The sequence below is a fragment of the Onychomys torridus genome, chromosome 18 (genome assembly GCF_903995425.1).
Source record: "Onychomys torridus chromosome 18, mOncTor1.1, whole genome shotgun sequence".
Taxonomy (NCBI): domain Eukaryota; kingdom Metazoa; phylum Chordata; class Mammalia; order Rodentia; family Cricetidae; genus Onychomys; species Onychomys torridus.
This window is the reverse complement of record NC_050460.1, coordinates 10,722,396-10,749,429: the sequence shown is the minus strand read 5'-3', so window position 1 is coordinate 10,749,429 and position 27,034 is coordinate 10,722,396. Positions and strand designations below refer to the sequence as shown.

The 27,034-nt window shown below is 44.9% G+C and overlaps 2 protein-coding genes across 3 annotated transcripts in view; one reads left to right on the top strand and one right to left on the bottom strand.

Moving 5' to 3' along the window:
* The window catches only part of Pla2g7 (phospholipase A2 group VII), a 43,336-nt gene extending 41,877 nt beyond the window's left edge, over positions 1–1,459 (top strand). For both annotated transcript variants that reach the window (XM_036167705.1, XM_036167707.1), the window contains 2 exons: positions 431–579; positions 987–1,459. In XM_036167705.1, coding sequence (XP_036023598.1) covers positions 431–579; positions 987–1,123 — 286 coding nt within the window. In that variant the 3' untranslated portion in view covers positions 1,124–1,459. The remainder of the gene's footprint in view (positions 1–430; positions 580–986) is intronic.
* Positions 1,460–4,515: 3,056 nt separating this feature from the next.
* On the bottom strand, positions 4,516–22,190 carry Tdrd6 (tudor domain containing 6). Its single transcript, XM_036168385.1, has 5 exons — positions 16,019–22,190; positions 12,888–13,015; positions 11,093–11,182; positions 6,611–6,674; positions 4,516–5,060 (listed from the first exon to the last, which is right to left on the bottom strand). The coding sequence occupies exons 1-5, from the start codon at positions 22,041–22,043 to the stop codon at positions 5,017–5,019; spliced, it is 6,351 nt and encodes a 2,116-aa protein (XP_036024278.1). The 5' UTR covers positions 22,044–22,190; the 3' UTR covers positions 4,516–5,016.
* Between the last annotated feature and the right edge of the window lie 4,844 nt (positions 22,191–27,034).

Below are 27,034 nucleotides of genomic sequence, written 5' to 3'. Positions count from 1 at the left end.
TTTTTTTTTTTCCTAGCAGGAAGAGGAATTATATTTTTTATTGTATTTATTTATTTATTATGTATACAGAATATATAACTGCAGGCGAAAGAGGGCACCAGATCTCATTGCAGATTGTTATTAGCCACCATGTGGTTGCTGGGAATTGAACTCAGGACCTCTGGAAGAGCAATCAGTAGTGCTCTTAACCTCTGAGCCATCTCTCCAGCCCGAGGAATTGCATTTTATGATCCTTAAATGAATGTCTTTTAACCCTCAAATACATCAAAAATTATCAGATTCCACATTTTGTTTCCTTGTTTTGCAGAGGATTGTCTAGTTGGGCCAGAATCATTTCTGGACTTTTGTAATAATAATAATAATAATAATAATAATAATAATAATAATAATTTTTCAAGCACCATGAGTTATAGATATCTTTTTCTCTTAGGGGCTCAGTGCACCAGAATTTTGCCGACTTTACTTTTGGAACTGGCAAATTCATTGGAAACAAGCTGACATTAAAAGGAGAGATAGACTCTGGTGTAGCCATCGACCTCACCAACAAAGCGTCTTTAGCTTTCCTCCAGAAACATCTAGGTAAGAAACACCCTTCTTCTATGACTCAAGTTGTTACTTGCTTCTCTGGACAAAACCATTTTCTATTCACTCAGTCTTCGTCTTAGTGTAGCTGTTCCCATTAGTTTTTAGTAGGCAGAGCAGGACTGTAAAAAGAAACATTTCAAAAAGCGAATTACGTTGCCTTGCATTCTTTAAGATGTGTGTATGTGTATATATATATATATCATGTCAGGGATGCTGATGTCAGCTTGCTTATCTCTAAGCCTCTCCGGAGGTTATGCATTTGCTAATGCAAGTTGGCAACCTGAGACAGAACACGGTCATGGTTGTGCAATCTGTGACTCTATGGTGCCACCTAGCGGCACCCAACTGTTTAATATTCTTGACAGTTTTTTCTTTTTCTTTTCTTTTTTTTTTTTATGTAGGACTTTGTAAAGACTTCAATCAGTGGGACTCTCTGGTGGAAGGACATGACAAGAATCTGATCCCTGGGCCACCCTCTGAGGTAGTCACCCAGCCCCCGGCTCTGCAGCGCTCTCCTGGATCACACACCCAGAATTAGAAGACCTGGTTTCAGTCTTCCTTTGGAATAGAGAGTGACAGAGAGAGAGAATGGAAGAGATAGACTGTATCTATCCAAATAACCATTTTAAAGTGTACGTGTACTATAGAATGGATGCCTAGACTAAGATTTTTTTCCTATGTAAAGAACATAAGTAGAGCATATGAAAATCATTACTAGTCTAAAGCATAATTTTACAAAGCTGGTCCTTTGTGTTAAAAGAAAATCTGCTTCCATATTATACCTACAGAAAAGTCTATTGATGGGAACAATGGCAGCAAAAGTGTTGTAAATGCCGTAAGATCCCAAACTTAAAATAAAAATTATTATCCTGCCTTTGGTTTTCTGTTCTGAGCAGCAGGGTTGAGTTTGAGCCACGTGAGAGTCTGTGTGGAATCTGGTAGTATTTCTCTGACTTTCGGCTGAGCTAAGAAACTTGCATTAATCTGATCATAAAGCCATTGTCCTGGGCAGGATTGGTCATGTTGTCCAATTTCAGCTGCTGATGAAACGTGACGTGGCCGGGGTTTTTAGAGTACCTGGGACATGGGAAGGTGCTTTAGGTCTTTAGTACTTTAATTCCTGATGTGTTCTGTTGACTAAACAGAGATGCTGTGGCTGTTAATCTGTGTGAGGCAGGCCAGGGATCCCCCTCTGACAACAGCAGCTAGTTACCCAAAGGTTTTAAAGGACACAAGGAAAATTTCAAAATTCCCAGCCAACTTGGGATATTTTCAATTTATATGACATACTAGTATAGGATTAACAGCTAAGTGGAAGTTTACACAAGGATCGGATAACAGTTTGTGTGTACCATGCCTGTGTGCGTGGGAGGCTGCATGTGTTTATGTGTGCGTTGCATGCACATGCACATCATCGCACACACGTGGAGGTTAGAAGACAATTTTGGGCATCAGACCCTGCCTTCCACCTTGATAGTCAGCTTCTCTTTGCTGTTCTCTGTCCCACACACCAGGCTAAGTGGCCCCCCAACTGCCAGGGACCCTCTGGTCTCTGCCACCTATTCCATGGAGGAACACCAGGATTACAGCCGAGTCCTGCTGGCCTTGACTTGAACTGGCCTCTAGGGTTTCAAATTCAGGTCCTAACCCTTGCTCAGCACATGCCTCAGTCACTGATTTATCCCCCCAGCCCTTCAGAGGTATATACACACAAGTCTGCATCTGAGAATCGTAGAAAATGAGTTGGTTTCCTGGGGGCTACACAAATTTAGGCTGTCCAGTAGTTAAGGACATATCCTGTTTTAGGCATCCGGTTGCTTCTACAGTTTCTTCAGTTTGTGGCTTGGCTCAGCCTGTGTGAACAGGGGTTGTCAGTTTTAATCTACAAGCCTGGCTATGCCTTGATCTCTCTTTTGCCCAGTTAGTAGGTAACCATGTTCTGATTTGCCATAATTTAGTGCTTTGTAGTTCACAGTCACTCAAACTGAGAAACTGGACATCGCCTCCCTGGTGGCCACTCATACTTAAGTCTTTAAACAGATAAAATTCTTTAACACAAAACTTTTGTATTCTGGCCATAAGGACATATATTCTTCTCTTGGTAATTTATAATATCTCTCTATGTCAGCCAAACTACTACATTTATCCCAAGAAAAAAAAGCCATGTTTTTCTTCAATTATTACTTTGTAAGAACTCTGTGTGTGTGTGTGTGTGTGTATGCAAATGTGCCCACACACATGCCCACACACTCATCTGCAACTTGTACAGGTGCTGGTAGAGGCCGGAAGAGGACATTGCGTTTCAGGGAACTGGAGTTACAGGTGGTTGTAAGCTGCCTCCCCTGAGTGCTGAGATCCGAACTTTGGTCCTCTGCACACAGTGTGCACTCTTAACTGCTGAGCCATCTCTCTGCCCTCTTCCACATTCTGTGATGCAACTTCCTCTCCGTTTCCACTTACTGCAATGATACCCACATGTTGTTGATGCTTTTGTTTTCAAGACAGGATCTCAGTGTGTATGCCTGGCTAGCCTGGGACTCACCATGTAGACCAGGCTTGCTTTGAATTCTTGGAACCACCTTCCTTTGCCTCTGAAGTGCTGAAGGTGAAGGCATGTGCCACCATGCCCAATCTTGAAGGTGCTTAATTCTCACTGTTCCCCTGGGACAGCAGGGGCTGATATTTCTATACATACACTTTCAACCTGTTCACACTGGGCATACCTTTTTATTTTGGAAATGGTTAAGTGTTGTGGCTAAAAGGATTTTTTATTCAAGAATACTTTTTTAAAAAACTTTTAAAAAAAATTTGTGGTTTATGCAGATGCCCAAAAGAGACAAATGGAAAAACATCCAATAAGCTACAGTTTAAAAAATGAACTAACACATTGGGCATTTCTCACAGGAAAGGAGAAAAGTGCTTTACATTTTTCAAGCACCATTCATGTTCTATGTGATTTAAAAAAAAACTCTAATCTTTAAAAAAAAGTTTTTAAAAGATTTACTTTTATGTGCATGAGTGTTTGCCTGCCTGTATGTCCCTGTACCATGTGCATGCAGTATCAACAGAGGCTAGAAGAGGGCACGGGATCCCCTGGCCTGGAGTTACAGGAGCATGGGCAGCCTGGTGGATATTGGGAACCAAACCAGTGCTCTCTAGAAGAGCAGCCAGTGGTCTTAATGGCTGAGCCATCTGTCCTGATCCCTCTTCCCAATTTGAACCCTTTAAGAAGGTGTTATCACTACGGCATGGGTGAAGATCAAGGCTTCAGGATAGTACACTGCCTACCCAGGTCACATACATAAAAGTGGCTCTGGACTCTTTCCAGATCGCAGCCCATGGAAACCATTCTTCAGAGTATGAGCTTTGAAATCAGATGGGTACGATTTTAATCAGGCCCTTTAAAGTTTTCAACTGACCACAGGCAAATGAATCAACTTTTCTGAAAGCTTCGGTTTTTTCCTCTATGAAGCCTAGACAATATTAATGTACACCCCAGAGTTCATAATGAACATGGGAAATCGCCTTTAAAGAACCAGCTGAGGGGCCAGTGAGAGTTTCAGCAGGGAAAGGGGCTGCCATCACCATCCCTCTTGATGACCAGTCTTCCACCCACAGGACCCACATGGTGTAAGTACAGCTCTCGAAACGGCTTCCTCTGGTCTGCATGTGTGCGCCATGCAGCTGGGAAACTCGCAGGCCAAAGCTGATTTTTTTTTTTTTTTTTTTTTTTTTTTGACAGGGTCTCATTATACAACCCTGGCTGGCCTGGAACTTAATATGTAGACCAGGATGTCCTCAATTTCACAAGAGAGTGGGGTGCCTCTGTCTCTTGAGTGCTGGGGTTAAAGGTGTGTGCTAAGTTTTGACAGCACCAAGCTCATCCGCACCTCAGAGGAGAGGCCGCAGGTCAAAGGACAGCACCACACGTCACCGCAGGGTCTAACCTTTATTCAAATCATGTATTGCATTTGTGTATTTCCAGGTCCAAACAGAACAGCAGCTCCCATGAAGGAGACTGGTGAGGCAAAGCTCCAAAATCAAAACAGTGCTTCTGAAAATCTTGCTAACAGAGCTGTGCAGCCCTGTAGCACCCTGTCACACCCATTGTGAACCTAGGGTTTTCTATTTTAATATAAACAATATATTGAAAAGATAACTCTTATGAATATAGTAATGCATTAGCAAATTGTTTAACAAAATAAATTATCCTGGCTGAGAAAAAAAAAAAAAAAAACAAGAAGACTACAGGCTGAAAGACAAGCCCAGACACCTCTAAACCGAAGTCCACAGGCTGCTTTGTCAACCTGAGATCTGCTATTTCCATCACAGATCAATGTCCCCTCTAAGGACAACTTCCAGTGGTCACAAGCTTTGAGTTTGGTGTGGGGACTGTGTGGCTTGTGAAAGGCAGCATCTGACTGGCCGTGTCTATGCATGCAGAGTCGAATCGGCATCACCTCCACATTCCTCCTCTGAAACAGAAGAAAGGTCTGAGCTGAGAAAGCATGGGAATAACAGGGCAGGAAGGAAGACTCGTGTCCTAAGAGGAACCCAGAATCATTCTTAAGATATGAGTTGTTTTCTTTTTAATACTCCAGCTCTCTGTACCTAGTACCAACAACACTCTGTTAAGACATTATGAAACTGGTGAATTTCATATTTTTCTAGAATGAGGGTAACAAGGTGATCAATTGGTTTGTGGATTAGCCTGGCTTTTCTCACATTCTACTGCAGCCACAGGGGGCGGATTTCATTCTGAATGTGCTGCAATTCTAAGAACCAACATGCTGGCCTCTTCTGTTTTCAACTTACCTCGTGCGCATGTGCACCCCCTCCCCCACCACAGGGCTATGTGGAAGTACAGACGACCTGACAAGAGTCAGTCCCTCCTTAAGACCATGTACTGGTTAGATGGGTGGTTTGGGGTTTTTTTTTTTGTCTTTTTTTTTAACTTGACACAAATTAGGGCCATCCAGGCAGAAGGAACCCAATCGGGAAAATGCCTCCATTAGATGGGATTTCAGGCAAGTGTGTAGAGCCTTTTCTTGAGTGAAAATCCATGCAGAAGAACTCAGCCTACTGTGGGTGGTGCCAGCGCTGGGTCCTGGGAGGTAGAGGAAAAGCAGCTGAATAGGAACTGGAGAGCAAGCCAGTAAGAAGCATCCCTCCATGATTTCTGCCTCTCTTCCTGCCTGAATTCTTGCCCTGAATTTTCTCTGATGGACTGTGATTGCCCTGTCCCAAATAAATTACTCTCCTCCCAAGTTGCTTTTGGTCATGGTGTTTATCACAGCAATTGAAAGCCAACTGGAACACATCATGTGGGAACCAGGGATAGAACCCAGGTCAGCAAGGCTTGGCAGTGGGCCTACATACCCACTGAGCCATACAGCCACCCACCAATGTACTGTTTATGAAAATAAGATGTGAAGTTCTGGGAATACCCAACAAACTGCATCTTGTCATGGAGATAAAAGTCCAGAAAAAATTTTCAAAAGATTAACAGATAAATTCAATATGTGAGTTAACTAATTCTGCTTTTTAATTATATTTATTGTTTTGTGTGATGAGGGAGGATGACCAGGTATGTGCACATGTGTGTGAAGGGGTGGGGCCAGTTGGCAAATACGGGGGTCTCTCCTTTCACCATGTGGGTCCCTAGGTTTGAACTCAAGTCTTCAGGCACAGCAGTAAGTGCCTTAACCTGCTCACTGATCCCTCTTGCTTGCCCTGAGAAAACAATTCCATGCCTTTTACAACATTAATTAGTCAAGTGCAGAACTTAACTTCCAAGATTTCTTCAATTCACCAAGAAATTCCCTCTGATATTTCAACAAATAAACCTTCATCCTGATGAATCACATATTACATTTTCCCACCACCACTACCCACTGCCACCTGGTTCTGCTAACATTCACAGAAGATGGCAGACCACTTCGCTTGAGAGATTAAAGTAATTCCATCTTTAGGACTTGGAAATTCTGGTGACAAAGAACATCATGGTTTTAAACACCCAGGTTACCTTTGACAGTGGTGTCATCCGATGACATGAAGGGAAGGTCCTTTCCCACGGTTTGGAAAGCAGCCTAGCAAATGGAACCTTGGAGTTATTATCATCGTTAGAGTTGTAAACACAGTAGTGTAGAATCAGAACCTCGCCACAGATGAGGATAAATGGGAAAATGCACTCCTGATGAGTTATCATGGGTTGCTTTCAGAGGCAGGGGTTGGGATAAAAAATGCATCTTCAGTTTGCCAGGCTCTCCCTCCCTGTCACATCTCTGCCAGAGCATTCCACATAGGCAGGGGAGTACCCTTTCCTGGATGTATGCTCTCCCAACCCTGGCAGCTTTGTCTGATGAAGGAAGGAGGGTGTGTGTACAAATGGGTGTGCTAGTGTGTACCTGTAGTCCCAGCACTTGGGGGAGACAAAGAATCAGAAGTTCAAGGTCATCCTCCACTATTTAGGGAGTGCAGGGCAGCCTGGGAAGGTGCAGTATACTTGGTCTCTATAGGGAACATCATATCATACCCTCTGCTTCCAAACTCGGGGATCATTGTAGAAGAGGGGCCAGAAAGAGTGTAAGAGCCAAAGGCAGTGCACAATTACACGCGTGTTGGGAACACAGAAGGGCAGCGGCACTCAGAATCTTAAGACAGCATGCACAAGCCCTATGCAGACCCAAGTTAGACCAAACCCAGCATGGAGATGGGTGTTGGACCTTAAAGCCCAACCCTAGCCAGGGGACAGTGACAAGTGGGAGAAGAGGAGACAGTTTTCTCAAGAGTCTAGAGTCTGCTAAGTCAATTATTCCCTAGGGAAAGCCACACACCCAGGAATACCTGGGCAGCACAAATCAGTCTTGAAGGGTATAAAACAAAACGGATTCAAAGTTGGGTGGGCAGGGAAGGGGAGTGGATTTGGGAAGAGCTGGGGAAAGGGGTGACTATGATCAAAATACATTGCATGAAACTCAGGGAACTGAAAAAAAAAGAAAAAAGAAAAAATACAAGCCAAGCTTTGAAAAAAAAGGGGGAATGGGCCATAGCTCTTCAAATACCTGCTATTCATGGTGAGACTATTAACGTTATTAATGACTATGGTCTCTTCAATAACTAATAGCGTTGTGTGCAAGTGAAACTTATTAGTAAGACATTTGGTGATAAAAATTCTTTTTAAAAAATCAGAAAGACACCTAGAGACTAATGGCTTTGTGTATTGTAAAGTCATGCACAGCTGAGTGTCTCAAGATACTCATTTTAAGTAGGTATTATCTGAGCTCACTCACATTACAGAGAGGACCATTTATGTCCCATTAGTAACCAAATCAAACAATGTTAACACTTTTCTCCTAAGTAGTTTCTCAGTATCTGCTAATTACCCTAGTCAATGCCACCAGCAATTGTATCTATGAATGTCCCATTTAGGGTTTTTTTTTTTTTTTTTCCATTTGCTTTTCCAAGACAAGTTTTCTCTGTGTAGCTCTGGCTGTCCTGGAACTCACTCTGTAGCCCAGGCTGGGCTCAAACTCACAGAGATCTATCTGCCTCTTCCTCCCAAGTGCTGGGATCAAAGGTGTCTACCACCACTGCCTGGCTGAATGTCCCATTTAGGTATTCCTAAATAAGTTCTCCCAGCCTGCTTTGCCTGCTACAGGGCACTTTATCCAAGTAGAATTCTACATATCTATATTTGAGTATGGACTCTTCGAAATTCATAGCTGGATCCAGCCAGAAGGAGAAAGAAATGGAGGAAAATTGTGAGAGGCTTTTGTGGTTCCACAAAGTGGGTAAAGAGTGAAATCCAATGCTTTCACAGTCATGGCTTATGGCCTTCTGGTGGTAGCCAGTATGGAGTGAGCTCCCTAACTTCTCTCCTCTATGATCACAACTGACACTTCTGGACACAATGAAAATAAAGTAAATGTCAAGAGTAAAAGGTTAACACCGACAATGAAAAAAACTGGGACCCATAGTAGCTGGGAGTTTCATTCCCCACCCCCACCTATACTGCCTTTGCACTGAGGGTAGGCCTGTGTGAAGATGTATCACTGTGAGTGGTTTAGTAAAAAGCTGTATGGCCAATAGCCAGGCAGGATTTCCAGGCACTGAGAATTGGAGGAGGAGGAGGAGGAGGAGGAGGAGGAGGAGGAGGAGGAGGAGGAGGAGGAGGGTGGAGTTGTAAGCAGACGTGGAGGAAGCATGGCATGGAGGAGTTGAGGTTACAAGCCAAGAGCCATATGGCAGCATGTAAATTAACAGAAATGGGTTAACTTAAGTTACAAGAGCTAGTTAGAAACAAGCCTATGCTATCTGCCAAGCTTTCATAAGTAATAAGAAGTCTGTGTAGTGATTTGGGAGCTGGTTAGCAGGACTGAGAAAGACTCACTACAGGCCTGAGTTTGATCAATAACATTCCTATAAAAAGCTGAGTGTGGAGGGGCACACTTGTAATTCCTTTGTAGACAGGGCAGAGGGAGGCAGCAACCTGAAGCTTGTTGTCTGCTCAGCAGAGGCAATGAGAGACCCTGTCTCAAAACAAACAACCACCACCAGGGTGGGTGGCTCCTGAGAAACATGAGGTGGACCTCTGTCTTCCATGTGCTTGTGCATACATATGCATGTATGCCCTCCACATCCAACAGGTGACCCAGCAGAGAGGAAATCTCAGTCTTAACCCCAACACCAAGAAGGAGCTAAGGCCAAGTCTCAGAACTGCCCTGCTTTGTGCCTGGCAGAAGCCGCCCAGGAGTCTCTCACACTTGTCTACCACCACATAAGCTCCAGACTGGCCCCTGAGTAGCTGAAGTACTGAGCAGACCTGAGCAATAATGCACAAGCTTTGAAACCTGAACTGACATGGGAACCATTAGCCACTGACAGATGGAATTTACAACAGGAACCTCTGCCAATCATCTACTGAAACAAAAACCTCAGCCTTCTCCAGAGGGTATTTACAGGACCTGGGTCTTGTAATTCAAAAGGCTCGCAGAAGCCGGGCGGTGGTGGCGTACACCTGTAATCCCAGCACTCAGGAGGCAGAGGCAGGCGGATCTCTGTGAGTTTGAGGCCAGCCTGGTCTCCAAAGTGAGTTCCAGGAAAGGCGCAAAGCTACACAGAGAAACCCTGTTTTGAAAAACCAAAAAAAAAAAAAAAAAAAGGCTCACAGAATAACTGAGCTCACAAACCAGGGAAAAGATGATCAATAGACGCCAAGTGATGACCAGGCACTGGAGCAGTCAGAAGCAAGGAGTTCAAATCCAACCATGCAAACTCAACAAACTTCACACCCAGGGATACATCCTGACGGCTGTGGAGATTGCTCACCATTATCATCCTCAACAGACTACAGTGCCCCAGGCTGCAGCATCACCTGTGTTTGCCGTGTGAGTGTGTGTGTGTGTGTGTGTGTGTGTGTGTGAGTGTGTGTGTGTGTGTGTGTGTGTGTGTGTGTGTGTGTGTAAGAAATACTTAAAAGTCAATGTAAACGGTAAATGGTGTGAGGGGAACCAAAGCACCAGCCTGCTTGGCTCTGCAGAGGGTTGACTGCTAGGGGCTGCTACTTTTTTGTTTTTAAAATCTTAAAAATATTTCTTTTCTTTATGTTGTGCCTGTGTGTCTGTGTGGGTGTGTGCATGATGAGTGCAGGTGTCCTTGTGGGCCAGCAGAGGGCATCAGATCCCCTAGAGCTGGAGTTGCATGCAGTTATGAGCTGCCCAACGTGGGTGCTGGGAACCCAACTCGGGTGCTGGGAACCCAACTCAGGTATTCTGCAAGAGCAGCAAGTGATCTTAAACTCGGAGCTATCTCTAGCAACTTCATTTTAAATTTTGTCCTATGTCTTGAATTTTTTTTGCATCAAAAAAAAATATACAAGTATCAACATCAAACATTTGTTTTTTGTTGTTTTTGGTTTTGGTTTTTTGAGACAGGGTTTCTCTGTGTAGTCCTGTCTGTCCTGGAACTTACTCTGTAGACCAGGCTGGCCTCAAACTCAGAGATCCACCTGCCTCTGCCTCCCTAGTGCTGGGATTAAAGGTGTGGGACACCACCACCTGACTCACTTTTTCTTCCTTTTTTCTTTTTTTTTTTCTTTTAGTTTTTTGAGACAGGGTTTCTCTGTGTAGCTTTGTGCCTTTCCTGGAACTCACTCTGTATACCAGGCTGGCCTCAAACTCACAGAGATCCACCTGCCTCTGCCTCCCAAGTGCTGGGATTACAGGCGTGCGCTGCCGCCACCGCCACCATCACCACCGTCTGTGACTCACTTTTCCATTCTTTAACTTCAAAGTGGAAAAGCAAGGAGCAAACCACGAATGACTAGTCTGCCCAAAGTGACACTCGGCCCCCAATCCCAGAAACACGTGATACTGTTGTTTTCAACTGTTGTTGATACAGGTTTTTTCCCCTTCATTTTTCTTAATGCAAGGGCCTTGAAAAGTTCTTGTCCAACTGTCTTGACAAATGAACATGCTTTCATTAGTTAATGCTTACATAGTCATACCTCAGAGAGGTTCTTATCTACCTTGGGGATACCATTCCAGACATTCTCGGGGCTTACTGTCTCCTCTACACCATTTGAAAGGTTCAAAACCTACAAGAAGAAAAAGAATACTTAGTAAAAAGCAAAACCCAAACCAAAAACCAGACCAACTCCACAAACTCTAGGTGATAGATGTGTCACATGAATCCTTTTAATAAAGCAGTAAAAATAATTACCTCAGGGGCTTGGGATAGAGCTGTGTTGGTAAAGTGCTTGTCTTGTATGTACAACTCTAGGTGTGGTGACACGTGCCTGTCATCCCAGCACGTGGGAGGTGGAGACAAGAGGCTCAGACATTCAAGGAAACCTTTTGCTACATAGAGAGTTTCAGACCAGTCTGGGCTACATGAAGCATTGTCTCAAAAGAAAAAAAAAATGGTTATATTAATTTTTCCCTATATTTTAAACTCAGTAGTTCAAACATGTTGAGTATGTATGTTAAGAGATAAAAAAAATAATTCAAATTTAGACCTCAAGTGTTCCAAATTTAATAGAAAAAAAACCCTATGATCAAGTAAGTGCAATAGAATGTAGTATGTACAGTGCTGCCTCCCCACCCCCCAAAGTTTGCTTCTATACCGCTCTTTTTGGGGGATAGAGTTTGAAACTATAAGGAATTCTACACAGTAATATCAGATAGATTACAGGTATACCGCTCTTTCTTAGGGGTAGAGTTTGAAACTATAGGGAAATTTACCCAGTAATATCAGAGTGTTTCTCAGAAGAGGAAGTGGCTAATCTTTAAAGATACTTTGGAATTATGTGGTAAGCCAGGTGTGGGGGCACACGCCTTTAATCCCAGCACTTGGGAAGCAGAGACAGTCAGACCCCTGAGTTTGAAGCCAGCCAGTGCTATACAGAGAAACCCCATCTCAAAAAACAAAGTAAACTGAACAAAAAAAAAAAAAAAACATGTGGTGGATGAGATGGAATGGAGGCAAAAATGGGGCTGCTTTATTACATACACCAAAGCAAACACACACGTGTGTGTGTGTGTGTGTGTGTGTGTGTGTGTGTGTATGCAAAGTTAGTTTGATGTCTATTATATATAGTACAAAATATTAAGAAGTAATGCCTTAGGCTGGAGAGTACAGAGACACTCTGCAGAGTGTTGCCTGCATAATGTTAATGAAATTCATGTACATTCTACACAGTGGTTCTCCCATTTTAACATTTGTTGATTTCTTTGTGCCTGTGTGTGTCTGCTTGTCTGGATGTGCACCACATACAAGCAGGGCCAACTCAGGCCAGAAGAGGGCACCTGCTCCATCGGTGGTTGTGAGCTGCCTGATGGAGTGCTGGGAACCCAGTTGGGCTCCTCTACAAGAACATAAACACTCTTAACCACTGAACCATCTCTCCAGCCCCAGCAGCCCAGTCTTAATGGTGTAAAAATGTACATTCTTGAAATTCAGACTTGGTAAGCCAGGGCAGGGCCCAGGAATATAAAATTTAAAGAACAGGCCAATGATTCTAGAATATCTGGTTTTCCAGATTGCAGAATACAATAATAATAATAATAATAATAATAATAATAATAATAATAATAATACCAAAATAAACTCTAAGTCCCTACCAGTGTTTACGCTAAAAAGTGATTTGATTCTCGCAAACTTCATCAAGTTGCCAGGAGAACTGAATAGGGGCAAATAAACAGGGACAGACAAACAGCCCCTGGGTCTTTGGCAGTCTGATGACATTAGTAAAGCTCTTACAGCAAGCACTCCTTGAAATAAAGTCCTTAACTCTCTCTTACCCTTGTTCCTTCTTCGGTTACTTCCAGAATCTCACACTTAGACCATGTGTTCCTTAGGCTTGACCACACGACACATTTTGATCCAACAGAGAAGCCTTTCAGAGTGTAGGTGCTCTGGAGCTGGACTGCTAAATTGAATACAGGAAGACTCAGTGTGCATAGCCTAGCGCTTCAGTATGAGACATTCAGGAGAAGCTCTTTCCTAGTCTAAGTTTTCTGTCCTTCTTTAATCACTAACATGCAAGTCATATAGTAGTATATTTTCTATGTAATCTTTTTTCTCAATTATATTATGTATAAACTATATATTTCATACATATGTATATATGTATGATATGGGGTCCTGAATCCATATAATCCTAACCACGTCACCCACATAATAAAACTAAAAGCCACCTTTAAATTTGACCTCTAATGTTTAAAATTACTACTAAAAGCTGGTACTGTCACTATCAGTGAAAGTGTTGTAGTTTCATGGCCTATACCCTATCATACATACACATATGAAAATTAAAGTCTTGGATATGCACATGAAAAAAAGAATACAAGGTATTTTTCTTTTTGAGTCTGGGCTACTTAGCTTAACATAATGTTCTCCAGTTCCATCCTGTTTCCTGCAAAAGTCATGCTTTCATTTTTCTTTGTGGCTATATAAAATCCTATTGAGTATATTTACCACGTCTACTGCTGGACATCAGGTTGACTCATTCATAGCTCTTTGTGAATAATGCAGCAGTAAACATGGAGAAGCAAGTATGCTGGCTAGTTTTATGTCAACACAAGCTAGAGCAACTAATTTGCTAAGAGGAACTCTCAGCTGAGAAAATGCCTCCATAAGATTTGCCTGTGGCCAGCCTGTGTTGCATTTCTTTGACTGGTGGGATGAGAGGGCCCAGCCCATTGTGGGATGATGCCACCCCTGGCCTGGTGAGCAAGCCATGGGGAGCAAGCCATGGGAAGCAAGCCATGGGAAGCAAGCCAGTACGCAGCACTCCTCTGAAGCCTCGGGAACAGCTCCTGGCTGGAGGTTCCAGCCATGACTTCCCTGGATGATGGATGACAAGCTATAAAAACAAAAGTACACACCTTTCCTGCCCAAGTTGCTTTTGGTTATGGTGTTTTATGATGAAACTCTAACCAAGACAGCAAGACTGCGTGGGAGGACGTAGGAGCCCCTTGGGTATATGCGCAAGGATGGCTGTAACTTATGAAAGTTCTATTTTTAACTTTTTTGAGAAATCCTCATATCAATTTCTATAGTGGCTACTCCGGTTTACACCCCTACTAGCAAAGTAGAAAGTCCCCCCATTCATCTCAGCCAACGTTGGCTGTCATTTGTTTCCTGATGACAGCCATTCTTACTGGGATAAGGAACTTCAAAGTACTTTCAATTTGCATTTTCCCTGATGGTCAGGAACGTTAAATGTGTTAAAATGTTTTGTGTCTCTTCTTTTGAGAATTGTCTACTCAGTCAATTGGCCTAGCTATTGATTGGAAAATTTTGTGGGTATTTTTTTAATGTTTAATTTTTAAAGATCTTTGTATACTTCTGATGTTAGCCATCTATATGAAATATATCTGGCAAAGATTCTCACCCATTCTGAACATATCTTAAAAGATTAGATTTTCATTTATATTTGGATCTGTGTGTGCATATGTGCACACGTGTGGGTACCCAGGTGGTTGTGAGATGTTTGCTGTGGGTGTTTGGAATCCACCTTGGGTCTTCTTCAAGAGCACTGTGCATTTCTAACTGATGAGCCATCTCTCTACCCCCTGAACAGACTTTCAGGGCTTAGAACACAGGCTTCAGTTCTGTATGACATTATAATATGCATCCAGTTTTTTAAAATTGTTTGCAGCAGATGTACACAGGGACTAAACTATGGCCAGAGGAGGGTGAGCTATGGTGTTAGTACTGAACATTTCTTAGTAGAAAGAACCTGTGATTTTCATTCTCCTTATACTGTTACTTTCTCTATTTTTGTATCATGGTTCAAATTCAACAACACAAATATAGACATTTGAAAAGCACAAAATTGATCACAAAAAGTGAAGAGAGGTAACCATTTAATACGACTTTAATTTTTTGTTATTTTCTTGGGGCTAGCGAGATAGTTCAGAGGTGAAAATGTGTACCGGTTTTCTAGAAGGTTGTTCTTATTATTTAAACTAATAATAATCATGGGAGTTTTGATGCTTTCTTAAAATCTTTTTAAGAAGCAAAGAAAATATCAAGTAAGAAAGTCAATATCAAGTGCAATCCCGAGGTTTCTCCGACTGCTGGCTTTTTTGATTAACAGAAGCTCCCTACATCTAATTTTTGTTTCAAGATTTCTAAATGAATGGCAAAACCAACATATAATACAATTAAGTTCAGGAAAAAAGCAACAGGCAAAGTGATCTCCACTGTAATTTATTTACAGGCATGCTTGACTAAGGGAAGGCCATGTTTTTAAAACTTAACAAGACATTTACTGTCTTGATTTTAACAAAGAATTCTTTACAGTTTAGATGGGATTGTCCTTTTTAAGACACAGACTTTAGTCATTTTGCTTATTTTTTAAAGTATTTGTTTATGTGTATGTGCCTCCGCGTGCTCATGCAGGAGCATGTGGGGATGAAGAAAGGCAGTCAGGTCCCTGGAACTGGAGATTCGTGTGGTATGAGCACCAGGTGGCTGCTGGGAACTGAACCTGGGTCCTTTGCAAAAGCAGTAAGTATTCATAACTGCTCAACTTCCAGCCCCTTGGTCATTTTATTTTTAAACATAAAATTAATATTTTGCCATTTCATTTAGCATTTGTCATTTCCCACTGATTTTACAACTATGTTTCCCATGCTTCAAAATGGCCTTCGTACTGGGGCACAATGGCATAGGCATGTCATCCCAGCACCCAGGAGGTGAGCCAGAGGGCATGAATTCTAGGTTAGTCAGGTGTATAGGCAGAGACTCTCTCTCTAATATCAAAACAAAAATCAAATGCCCTCGATAAAATTCAAATCTGAATGCCTTCCTTGCAATTACCTTTTGTAAAAACTGTACCTCACACAATAGCTACCCACCCCCCTTTTCAAAAACAACAACCCAGACCCATGGAAAGACTTCAAGTTGAAAGACAGCAACATACCTGGTACAGCGCTCTCACACCTCCTTCCGTCTCTGGCTTCCTCCTCAGAGAACAAAGGTGCCAGTGACGCAGTGTCATCTCTGTTCTCAAAGTGTGGGAACTCCTCTTCAAATAGGTTCATGTCTTCATGCGTGGGGGAATCTCCACTCTTCCCGTGGTGGAGGAGGAGCGGTGACATGTTGTGGCCGTCATCAGAAGAGCTCTCACAGCTCGACTTTCTCTCCTCCTGGCTGTTCTGACTGACAGCTGCCGACAAAGGACTTCGACTGTCCTCCAGAGACAGCTGGGGCGTGGGGAGTTCCAGGTCCAGCTGCTTCTCGGCCTCGCAGTCCAGCGGAAGCTGCACCATAAACGGCTCCAGGGTGGCTCCGGCCTCACCGCCTGGGGACAGGGGTGCCATGGGAGGCCCTAGTTCCAGCTCCTCTTTCTCTTCCACCCCGACAGGAGAGTGCTGTAACTCAATGGATTCCAGTTCTAAGAATTCTTTGCATTCATCATCGGGGGAGAGTGGTATCTCTAGTGGTATCTCTGAATTCAGTTCCAGTAACTCTTTCGGCTCACTAGCATGGGACATTATTGGGTTAAAGCCTGCAGCGAGGTAGTTATCCTCAAACTTGGCTCTGTCCACAAAATGGTAATCCATGGTACCTTCCAGCCTCTCCGAGCCCATTTTACCTTTGCGGGAGTTCTCCAGAGCTTCAAAAATGTTATGGGTGCTAGGTTCGTAGAAATTACTTGACTTGGTTACAATGTTTAAATCCTTTTCAAGTCTCTCCGAGAGCTCACTTGCCCGGGCTTCCACATACAAGGACTTTTCTTGTGCCATTTTATGACTTGGTTTCTTAAGGCCCAGGTCGGGACTGGTGGGCCCGAGGCCTCCCTTCCTCTCCAGGCCATGCTTCTCATAGCTCCGGTCACCCTTGGGAGCACCCATCGTATGGTATTTCCTCATCTTCTCACTGATGCTCTCGCCTTTGCTTCTCAGCTCCACGACTGCTAAAGGGATGCCGCAAACATCCCTTCTGATTTCCAATACTGTTACTTCCAAGACATCTTCTGTAACTATCTCATAAAAGTATTCATTTCCCTCTTGAGGGCACACACTGCCAGAGACAGGGAATCCAGAAAGGCAGCATGGGAAGGCTTGCATGGGGACCGACAGAAGTTCAGATGGGATGCTCCAAAGTGCTTTGGGGTCCACACAGTCTTCCACGTTCCCGAAGTCCACAAGCCGGACAGACACAAGGTGATCTTCACGTATATTAGTGATGAGGGCTCTGTAATAATGTCCATTTTCTCTGTACCTCACAATACACGGATCTCCGATTCGGGGACACTGAGTACAGCTTCTGAGTTCTGCAAGCTGCTTTGCCACACTGTGAAGCTCGGTTTCCAAATACTGCAGCTTCTCAGAATTGGCAAACTGACACCAAAAGTATTCAGGCCCGTCTATCATGGTGGCATAGGCTCTTATCAACTTCATTTTGGGATTATACCAGTTAAGAAACGCGGAAGCATCAATGTTGGGTTTGTTAGCAGACTTTGAACAGTCTCCTTTTGTGATTTGGGTGGTAAGCCCCATGTGGGGGTTTTCACTGAATGGAAACCTGCTAATCAGATCATCAGCGATGACTCCATGCTCATCTGAGAGAATCACTTCCCAGATGCCTTGGAATTTAACAAATTCACATCTTATCCAAGCCTCATCAGTCCTTCGGGAAAAGTAGCCCACTATTTCCTTACAGGTTACTACGTCGGGTACCCAAAACCCTCTTAAGGTGCAATGGAGGCACAGTGTTGGTAACATGGCATCAGCGGGGCCAAGCTTACCTGTTTTGTTGGTGTGGACCACAGACATGTTGCCATAGTCTATGAACTGCACTGAGAGGAGGTCATTGGGTTGTCGTTCCAGGACTGCTGCTCGGTACCATAAGTTATCTTCTGGGAAAATGGCACATATCACATCTCCACTTTGCCAAGGTGGACCTGTGTGATGTTGGGGTCTTGTTCTGACGTCATTTAATCTCTCTGAAAGACGAGTGATCTCAACTTCATCTTCTATCAGCTGGATGTAAAAATCTGAAGGGTCATTAATATGCGAGACATAGATGGAGGTCTTAAAACCAGGGGCTATCGTCTTTTGTGGGAATTCACAGAACTTGGGAGGAGGCACATCTTTGCTCCCAGAATGGGGTTCCCCCATTCTTCTGTCAGGAAGGGTAGAGTCTAATTTGGTGGCACTCATGGGTGAGTTGGCAAACAGATCTTTTTTTTCTCTTGCTAATGGAACCCCTCCATCGTTCTTGTTTCCCACAGAGTCCTGATTTGTGACTAGGTTAGCCTTTGTTGAGCCCTTACATGCTGGGCTGATCTTGGGTCTGCACGATTTCCCCATCATCTCTCCACTGTGTGATTTGCTCTCTCCTGATTTACTCAGATATTCTGTAGATGATGACTTCATGTTCTCATTCTTATCTTCAAGGGTTTCGTTCACGCAGAGGATTATTTCCTTCTCCTTGTCCTTTTTCCTTGTACTACTTTTGTAACCAAGGAGCCCGAGCTTCTCATTAATACTAGCATTGATTTGGACACTTTGATCATAGAGCTCTATAATCAGTCTCCCATCTGGGTCTTTTGCTACAATTAAAGCCTTCAATGATTTATCTAAAACAGTCTCCTGAAACCACGCTGGAACTTCTTCTGGCATATGATGAGGAATGTCAGATAATGAGCATTTAACAGCTTGCATAGGTAAAAGTAAAACATCATAGGCATCTCGAGGGATTGGGAGCAGATGGTCACTTGCTATGTAAGTGTTCCCAAAATCAACAAAGAAGACTTTATGGGGCTCTTTTTCTATTATTATTCCCCTATACCAGTTTCCATCAGTATATCTGGCAAGGCACAAAGTCCCAGGGATCAAGGCGGGTGCTTTTAAATTCAGCAAGGCTTTACTTAGCTGCATAATGTTGTATGATAATTGTTCTAAAATATTTGTATTTCTTGCTAGTTGGCAATAAAATGTCCAAGGGTCCTCAACATGTGTCACGTACACCAATTCTTCACTTCCGATTTTTAGGTCGTGGGTGGAATAGTAGTAAGAATGTAGCTGAACAGAGGGTTCCAAAGGCTTCTCAAGCTTTACAGGCCTAGCAAGTCTCTTTTCTACCAAAAAATGGCAGGCACTCTGAAAGGGCGTCAGCAAGTCCACAACACTGAACCACTGGTCATCATGCCTTGATGCCAATGCAAAGATAGTGCATTTTAATTCTAAGTTATTCTGCCAAGCGTTATCTACAAACCCGCTAAAGGCCTGTACCGCCCGGTCATCCCAAACAAAGGGGTTGTCCCCAGTGGGTTGGATTAAATTATAAAGACTGCACCGAAATGCCTGAGCTCTAACCTTGAGAAACACATCACTAACAGAGAGTATGTTCTTCATAGACACCACGTCTTTGTCTCCATAGTCTACAAACACCACTCTGACGTGCTCCAAGGACTGGGCGCCGCTAATCAGAGCCCTGGACCATCTCCCACTCGCTGGTCGCTTGGCCAGACAAGCGCGTGTGTCCCCCTCATAGGGAGCTGGCTCATTTTTGCAGTAATCTTCAATATCACACATCAGAGTTCTGAATTCCTGTGTGTCCCCCATCAGCTGACACCAGAAGGAGCCAGGGGTTTCGATGTGGGACACCTTGACTTCGATCGTACTGCCCACTTCCAGCTCTCCTTTACTGCAGCAGCCTGGCTTCCTTTCCAGGAAATTCAGCCTAAGGAGCGGATAATCAGTTGTTCCCTTCTCTCTGTCCTGTCCAGGCTGTCCGGAGGGAACATTCGAAAGGCTTACTGTATCGACTGAAGCTTCTGAAAGGGATACAGTGTTATTGTCTTTCTGTTCTCCTTCCACCTTCTTGGTAGAAGATATTTTGCTAGTCTCTGCAATAAAATGACTTGACACATGCCCCGGGGAGTGGGCACTGAGCCTGACATTTTCTTTGGTTTCAAATTCCTGGTACTTGGCATATCCAGCTTGAGCGATGACTTTGCTAATGTTTTCCTCCCCTGTTCTTGACTCATCAAGAATCTCTATGACATACTGATGATCCTGCTTATCAAGAATGTGGACCACTAATTCTTTGTGGAGTACTGTCTTTTTAAAAAATGAAATTGCTTCCTGGCTCCAAGTTTTCCCCAAAGGCCAGATATCAGCCAGAGAGCACTTCAGAGCCAATATTGGTAGCTGCCTAAACTGAGGCAGCAACATCCTGACGTCACACCAGTCCACGTTCTCGGAATTGCCGCGATCTACCAAGAACACATTCACACTCTTGCTATCTAAGTGTGTGACCATGGCCCGGTAGTAACCGTTCTCTTTCCATTTGACACAGCAGACATCCTCGGGTTCGGGTTTCAGAACGACACCATCCAGCTTACTAGCCGAAGAGTAGAAGCTGCACATTCTCTTCAGCAGCTTGCTGAAGGTGTTCTTGTGCTTTCTGAGGCGAATCCAGAACTCAGAAGGGCTCTTAACGAACTCCACCTGGGCATCATAGAAGGCATTCATCTTCAACCTGATGCGTCTCAAGGACGGGAGGGAAACTTCCTCCTCCATCTCCTCAGCCGGGGACTGGGACTGAAACGTCACTTCCATGTCGTCCTCCTCCTCCTCCTCTTCCTCCTCTATTCCCTGGCTCTGCAGAAATCGGTCAGCCAAGCAACAGGATTGTACTCCGAACACGCTGTTGAGATTAATTCCATCTTCCCCGTACAGGGTCACATAATACATGTGCTCAAAAGAACAGTAAAATTCAATCTTCGCATTCACCGCTTGGCCCAGGATCAGAGCTTTCAAATCACCTACTTGCGACTGAGACCAGCCTCTCCCACAGTCCCAGAGTCCATACAAAGCACATGGGTAGGTCACCACGGGCATTCGAAAATACTCAGGCAGCAAGTACCGAAGGCTGCTGCAGCTCACCAGCTCTTTTCTTCCATAATCGACATGAAGCACCTGGGCACAGCGCTGAGGCCTGAAAGTCTCAAGCAAGAGAGCCCGATACCACTGTCCATCTAAGCCACAGGAGGCACATGGAGACCCCGGCTTGTCTGGGCTCTCCTCCCTCTCCTCCCAGGTGGCACTATCATCCTCTATCCCCGTGGACGCCTGATATACCTGGGCCATGCTCTCAGAGAGGCGGTGGATCTCCTGTGAGAGGCTCCGGAGCTGGCAGTGAATGCGGTGGGGATGGCACACTTGGGTTACTACCACAGGCTCCGTCACTCCCAGCTGCAGTTGGGGATAGAAGTAATCCAACCCAGGATGCTCTTGCTTGGGGGCCGCTCGCGGGAGAACTGGAGCTCCGGAGCAGCCCAGCCCAGTAGTAGTCAGGTAACGTTTGAGCAGGGAACAGAAGAGGCTGTCGGGCACCTGCCTGGCCAGGCCCAGTTCCTCCATCTGTTGAGACACCACGGGCACCTCCAGTAGCACCAGGCGATGGAGGAGCAGCACGTCCAGGACCCGTCCATGCACCTCCTTACCCTGCAGGTTGCTAAGGAAGTCCACAGCGCTAGGGGACCAGTGCTGGGGTTCGCCACCGCCGGTGCCACCGCCGCCCGTGGGCACCAGGCCGGCCAGCACACAGCCCAGCACCTCAGAGGGCAGGTGGAAGAACTCGCTGCGCCCCGGTGCCAGCGAGCCCGCGCCAGCCGTGATTGTGCGGCCCTCATCCAGCAGAAAGACGCGGCTGTCCTGCGCCTGGCGGCTGACCACGCGGCAGCGGTGCCACATGAGCCCCACCTGGACCAGGCACAGCTCTCCCGGCGATGCCGAGGCCCCACCCAGAGCCCACGGGCCGCACGTGGCTGCTGCCTCCTGGATCTCCCGGCTCAGCCGCACGTACTCTTCCCGCCGCTGGCCCACCAGTCCCCACAGCTGCACCGGGATCACCTCGGGATGCACGTCCACGAAGGACACCCGCAGGGCCAGGGAGGCCCCCGGAGTGGGCAGTCCCGGAGTTGAACTCATGTCTATGGCTGGCGCAGAGCTGCTCCGCGCGTCCAGAGACAGTCCCACCGATCCAGGCCCAGGCCACCGACGCAAAGGGATAGACGCCCGCTCGGAGAGAGGACCCTTCTGCCAGGCACCCGACGCAGGGCCTCGGGGACTCGCGACTGGTAGCAGCCAGCGGCCGGCCAACCGCCCACCGCGCCTCGCAGGCTCGGGCAGCGCGTGGCTGCCTGCCTTCCCGGCGCGGGGGACCTCAACGCGCCCTGGAGGGTGGCCTCCTGGTCAGGGTCCGCCAGCAAGCCTCGGGGAGGGAGAGCTAGGGTGCAACCTCCTTCTTCCCAGGACGCTTGGACTCTGGGATGCTCGGTGGGAAGGGCTGGTAGAGATCCACTAAGTGGGCAGGGCCGGGAGGCCACTCCCTTTCCGGTTCCCCAGCAGTGGATGGAGCGCTGCGCGCCAAGCATGGTGCCAGCCATTGAAGTTCCCGAAGAGACACGGGGCAGGGAAAAAATGGAGGCGCCAACGGTGCTGTCCTGGGCGTTGAGGCTGGAATTTTCATTGCTCTAGGCAAGGCCCAGCTTGAGACCCAGCAGTGCGCTTGCGCAGGGTACGGATAAGTTGTCCCCCTCCGTCTGGTGTGTTGGAGACCCCGAGCAAGTTGTTTTAGCCTCTCTCTAATCTATGGCCCTGTTTCATGTATGAATGGCAGATTCCGTAGGTACTTACGATTAAGTCTGAGGTCAGTGGTTCCTTTCCAGCACTTCTTTCTCTGGTGTGGCTCCCTTCCCTGCCTTGTTGCCTAGCTACGCCCAGCTTGGGCACCCAACTTTGAAGATACTCTTTATGGATTCAGGGTGAGCACATAAGAAGATGGGGGGGGGCGGGGGTGGTTGCAAGAGGACTGAGTTATTTCTTCCAACTCCTGCCATGTCGAGTATATCAAAAGATTTCTTCTCCCTCTCCTAACTCTTACCAAAGGAAATCATAGAAATCTCTTGTCAAGGAGGTGGAAGTGGTGTGGAAAATGCAGGTATAATTTAAGGTGAGCCTAGTAGACAACTACATTAGATTTATTGTGCATTCACCAAGTGGTATACATCCCTGGGGCCTTTTCAGTTTGCCCATACATCTCTTCATACTGCAGGTTTCAGAATATAAGAACACAAGACGGTACTTAATGGTGGTCCTGGCCCAACTCAATTGCAGTATGTTCCAGATTAGACGCTCCCCATGCTTCTAACTCTCCCTGCACTCTTTCTTTCCCCACGATGTTGCAATTTGTCACCTCGTTTCCCACTAGCCACATGCCCCTGAGCTATTGAGTGAACAAAGTTGATTTCTCAAAACCTTTACTTTTTCCATGATGATCTATCTTACTCTTGAAAAATTCAATTCCATTTTTTTCCCCTGGAATTCTGTTGTTTCCATTATGGAAGAAAAGCACACATTGAATTTTTAAAAATTTTTAGCAAAGTGCTGGGGAGATAGCTCAGGTGTTAAGTGCACCTACTGCCTTCACAGAGAACTCAGTTTCCAATCATGTCACCATGGGTGGCTTATAACTGCCTATAACTCCAGCTCCAAATAATCCTATGCCCTCTTCTAGACTCCATAATCACCTGCATGCACACACACACACACACACACACACACACACACACACACTCAAAATTAAATCTTGGGGCTGGAGAGATGGGTCAGATGATCTGGGTACAGCCCTAGGCATCCACATGGCTGCTTACAACTAGCTGTAACTCCAGTTTGAGGGAATCTGATGTTACTTGCACTAGGCAAGTACACTGAGCACATACACACGCACAAGCAAAATACTCATACATATGAGTAAAAATAAAACATTAGAAAGTCTTTAGGAGGAATGTCTTGTTATGGAATGTTCTCCCCCCCCCTCCCGCTTTTGTTAACAATGTAAAGATGTGTTACATTTGTTTGATTAAATATAATTAATCTGTGAGCAGGAGGCTGAGTCAGTAACTAGCTGACAGGAAGTGGTAAGGAGGAACATGTGTAGCTAGGGTTCTTAAGGTGCGGGCAGAGCAGAAGGATGCCAGGTTTTTGGGGGAGATGTAAGCTAGGAGAGAAGGTGAGCTACTTGCTATTCAGCCTCCCTGAGCGAGCAGATTTTCACCTCAACCTTTGAACCCTGAGTTCTTTAGAGGGACAGAGATCTAGATAAAGTTCCTTTTAGCAAGGTGAAAGAGCTGGTGCCTGAAGGAACAGAATTCCCACCTGGCTGCAGCCAGAGCAGCTGAACCACTATTAGTAGCTGCGGAGGAGTTGCAGTTGCTGATTAGGACGGCAGTTGCATAAGGGGCAGCCACTGTAGTTAATAAAAACAACAGTGTCTCTTCTTGGTGACTCTGTTATTCACCAGACAGAACTGGTTGTTCCTGCCTTTTGCACAGTGCTAATGTTACAGGGAGCCCGCCAGAGATGATCATCAGACACAGTTTATATCCAACTGAAAGTCTTTATTTCAGCTGGTTGGGACTACACTCCGGTATTGCAGGCCTAAGTGTAGCACCAAGTGTCCAGAGCACAGGGCTTTTGAAGGCAGAAACTTTGGCATTTCCCTTGGGGTGGGAGTAGGGGAGGTGATTTTGTGCAAGCAAGCAATTTGGCAGAAGCTAAGACTAGTGGTTAGCTGGAGGGGTTCTGCACAAGCGGGCAGTTTAACAGAAGCTAAGTTTGTTAGGGTATCTTGGTTTGGGTTGGAGTTCTAGAAAAGAGTTGGATAATTTTCCTTGGGATACTCCATCAAAGAGATCAAATTCTAGTTAAACTTGAAATGGCCCCAGCAAGAATACAAGATGGAGGAATCTCTGCACTGTATTGCCCCATCACACTCTGTAATCTATGATGTTTTGAAATTGTTGGCTATTTCTCTTTACTATCATAGTGTGAACTTCATCAAAGTAGGATCCCTTCTTGTTTTCCTGCTCTCGGTGCCTCATACAGTGTTGGAATGCTGACACCCAGTACAAGTTTAAGGAGAGAGTAAATCTGTACCATATAAGTGGGGAGTTCACCCTAAGAAATGGTTTGATCATCACAGGGAATAATACTTCAGGTACAAGCATATATAGTAAATAATACAACCAAATATTACACACCAGAAGCTCATAGATACAATGAGTTCTTGCTTCAGCACCTATATTATAGGTGCTTGAAATTTAACAAGTCTTACATTTGCTTGGCAAGTACCCAGCCACTGAGCTGCACCCCAGACCTTCCTTTCCATTTAACCTACCCTATTGCTACTGTCCACACCCAAGTGTTATTGAACCTGGGTGTCAAAGACTGTGCTCCAAGCTAGATTAAGCCACTAACCCTCACTCAATAAGACAATGTCAAGAGTCACATTTATAGTGGAAAGCAAGGAAAGGAGGTTTATCCAGTGTGGCCACATTGGGAAGAGGGACAAAGAGTTAGTGACCCCACCCCAAATCCATTCATCTTTGGGGTCTAGCAGGTAGGCATAGTGGTACATGCATTTAATGCCAGCACTTGGAAGGCAGAGGCAGAAGGATCTCTGTGAGCTTGAGGCCAGGCTGCTCCCAGGAGAGCCAGAGCTAAATAGTAAGACCCTCCCTGTGTCAAAAACCAAATGAAAACCAAACAGAGGGCCAGGGATGCAAATTTCAGCTGTCCTGGCCAAGGTGTGGTCCAGCCCAGCATAGACTTATCACTGCCTGAGTTTCAATCTCATCAGCTACCATGGCCTGACAAGTTGTCAGAGCTACGTGAAACCTCTTTAAAGGAGATAAATCACCCCACTGCTCCCCCCAACCCCTGGTTGGGGCCTTTTCCTTCTCCCAGCTTAAGATTCCTGGGGAAATTCCCATTTCTTTGGGGTCCATTGTTTCTGATAGTCAAGTTGTGACAGGCAAGTGTATTTTTAGAATGTCTTCATTTCTGCCAGGCTCCTGACATAAAGGTCTTAACCCTGAAATGTCAGGGAACAGCCATTATGTGCTGACATCCTGCTAAGTATTTCAGTGTTCTTCATCTGTCCTGGAGTAGGTAGTTCTACATTTATTTTCCGTCCTATTCTGCTGTAGGAAAGAGACGTGGAATTTTTTATGTTGGACCATTACACTATCATGATTAAACTCCAATTAAGTTATCTCCTGTTCTTTATCATGAAAAGTATTTTCATTTATATTAAAAAGTATAACTTCCCCTCCCTATTAGTCCTGAGAGTCCTCTGCCTTCAGTAAAGTATGAACAGGGAATATTTTCATTCTAATCCTATAGTTAAGGGTCAGAGAAAGGAAGGATAAGGCCAGGGATGAGATGGAAAATATCTGAGAGGGGTTTTAATACTATATTTTAATATTTTTATGAAAATAAGACTAAAAAATTGGGGAAAATCAAGTGATACTTTTCTCTATGCTATCCAAACATAGTTCAGAATCTATCGCATAAATCAACCATGTTTATTGTTTATTTTTTAATTTTTTTGGTTTTTTTCAAGACAGGGTTTCTCTGTGTTGTTTTGGTTCCTGTCCTGGATCTTGCTCTGTAGCCCAGGCTGGCCTCAAACTCACAGAGATCCACCTGGCTCTGCCTCCCGAGTGCTGGGATTAAAGGCGTGCACCGCCGTCGCCGCCACCGCCAGGCATAACCATGTTTATTTTTAAAAATTTTATTAGATTTATATATTTTATTTGATGTGAGAATGTTTTACCTGCATGTATGTCTGTACACCACATGTGTGCTTGGAGCCTGTGGAAGTCAGAAGAGGGTGTCAGAGCCCTTAAAACAGCAGTTACATACAATTGTGAACCACAGAGTAGGGACTGGGAATCAAGCCTGAGTCCTCTGCAAGAATAACCAGTGCCTTAATGTGCTGTGCTATCTCTCCAGCCCTAAACCATGTTTAAGGATGCTTAGATTTCTCCAGTTAATATTTAAAACAATTCAAGCAAAAAAACAAACAAACAAAAAACAAAACAACAACAACAACAACAAAAAAACCCACTGTTATG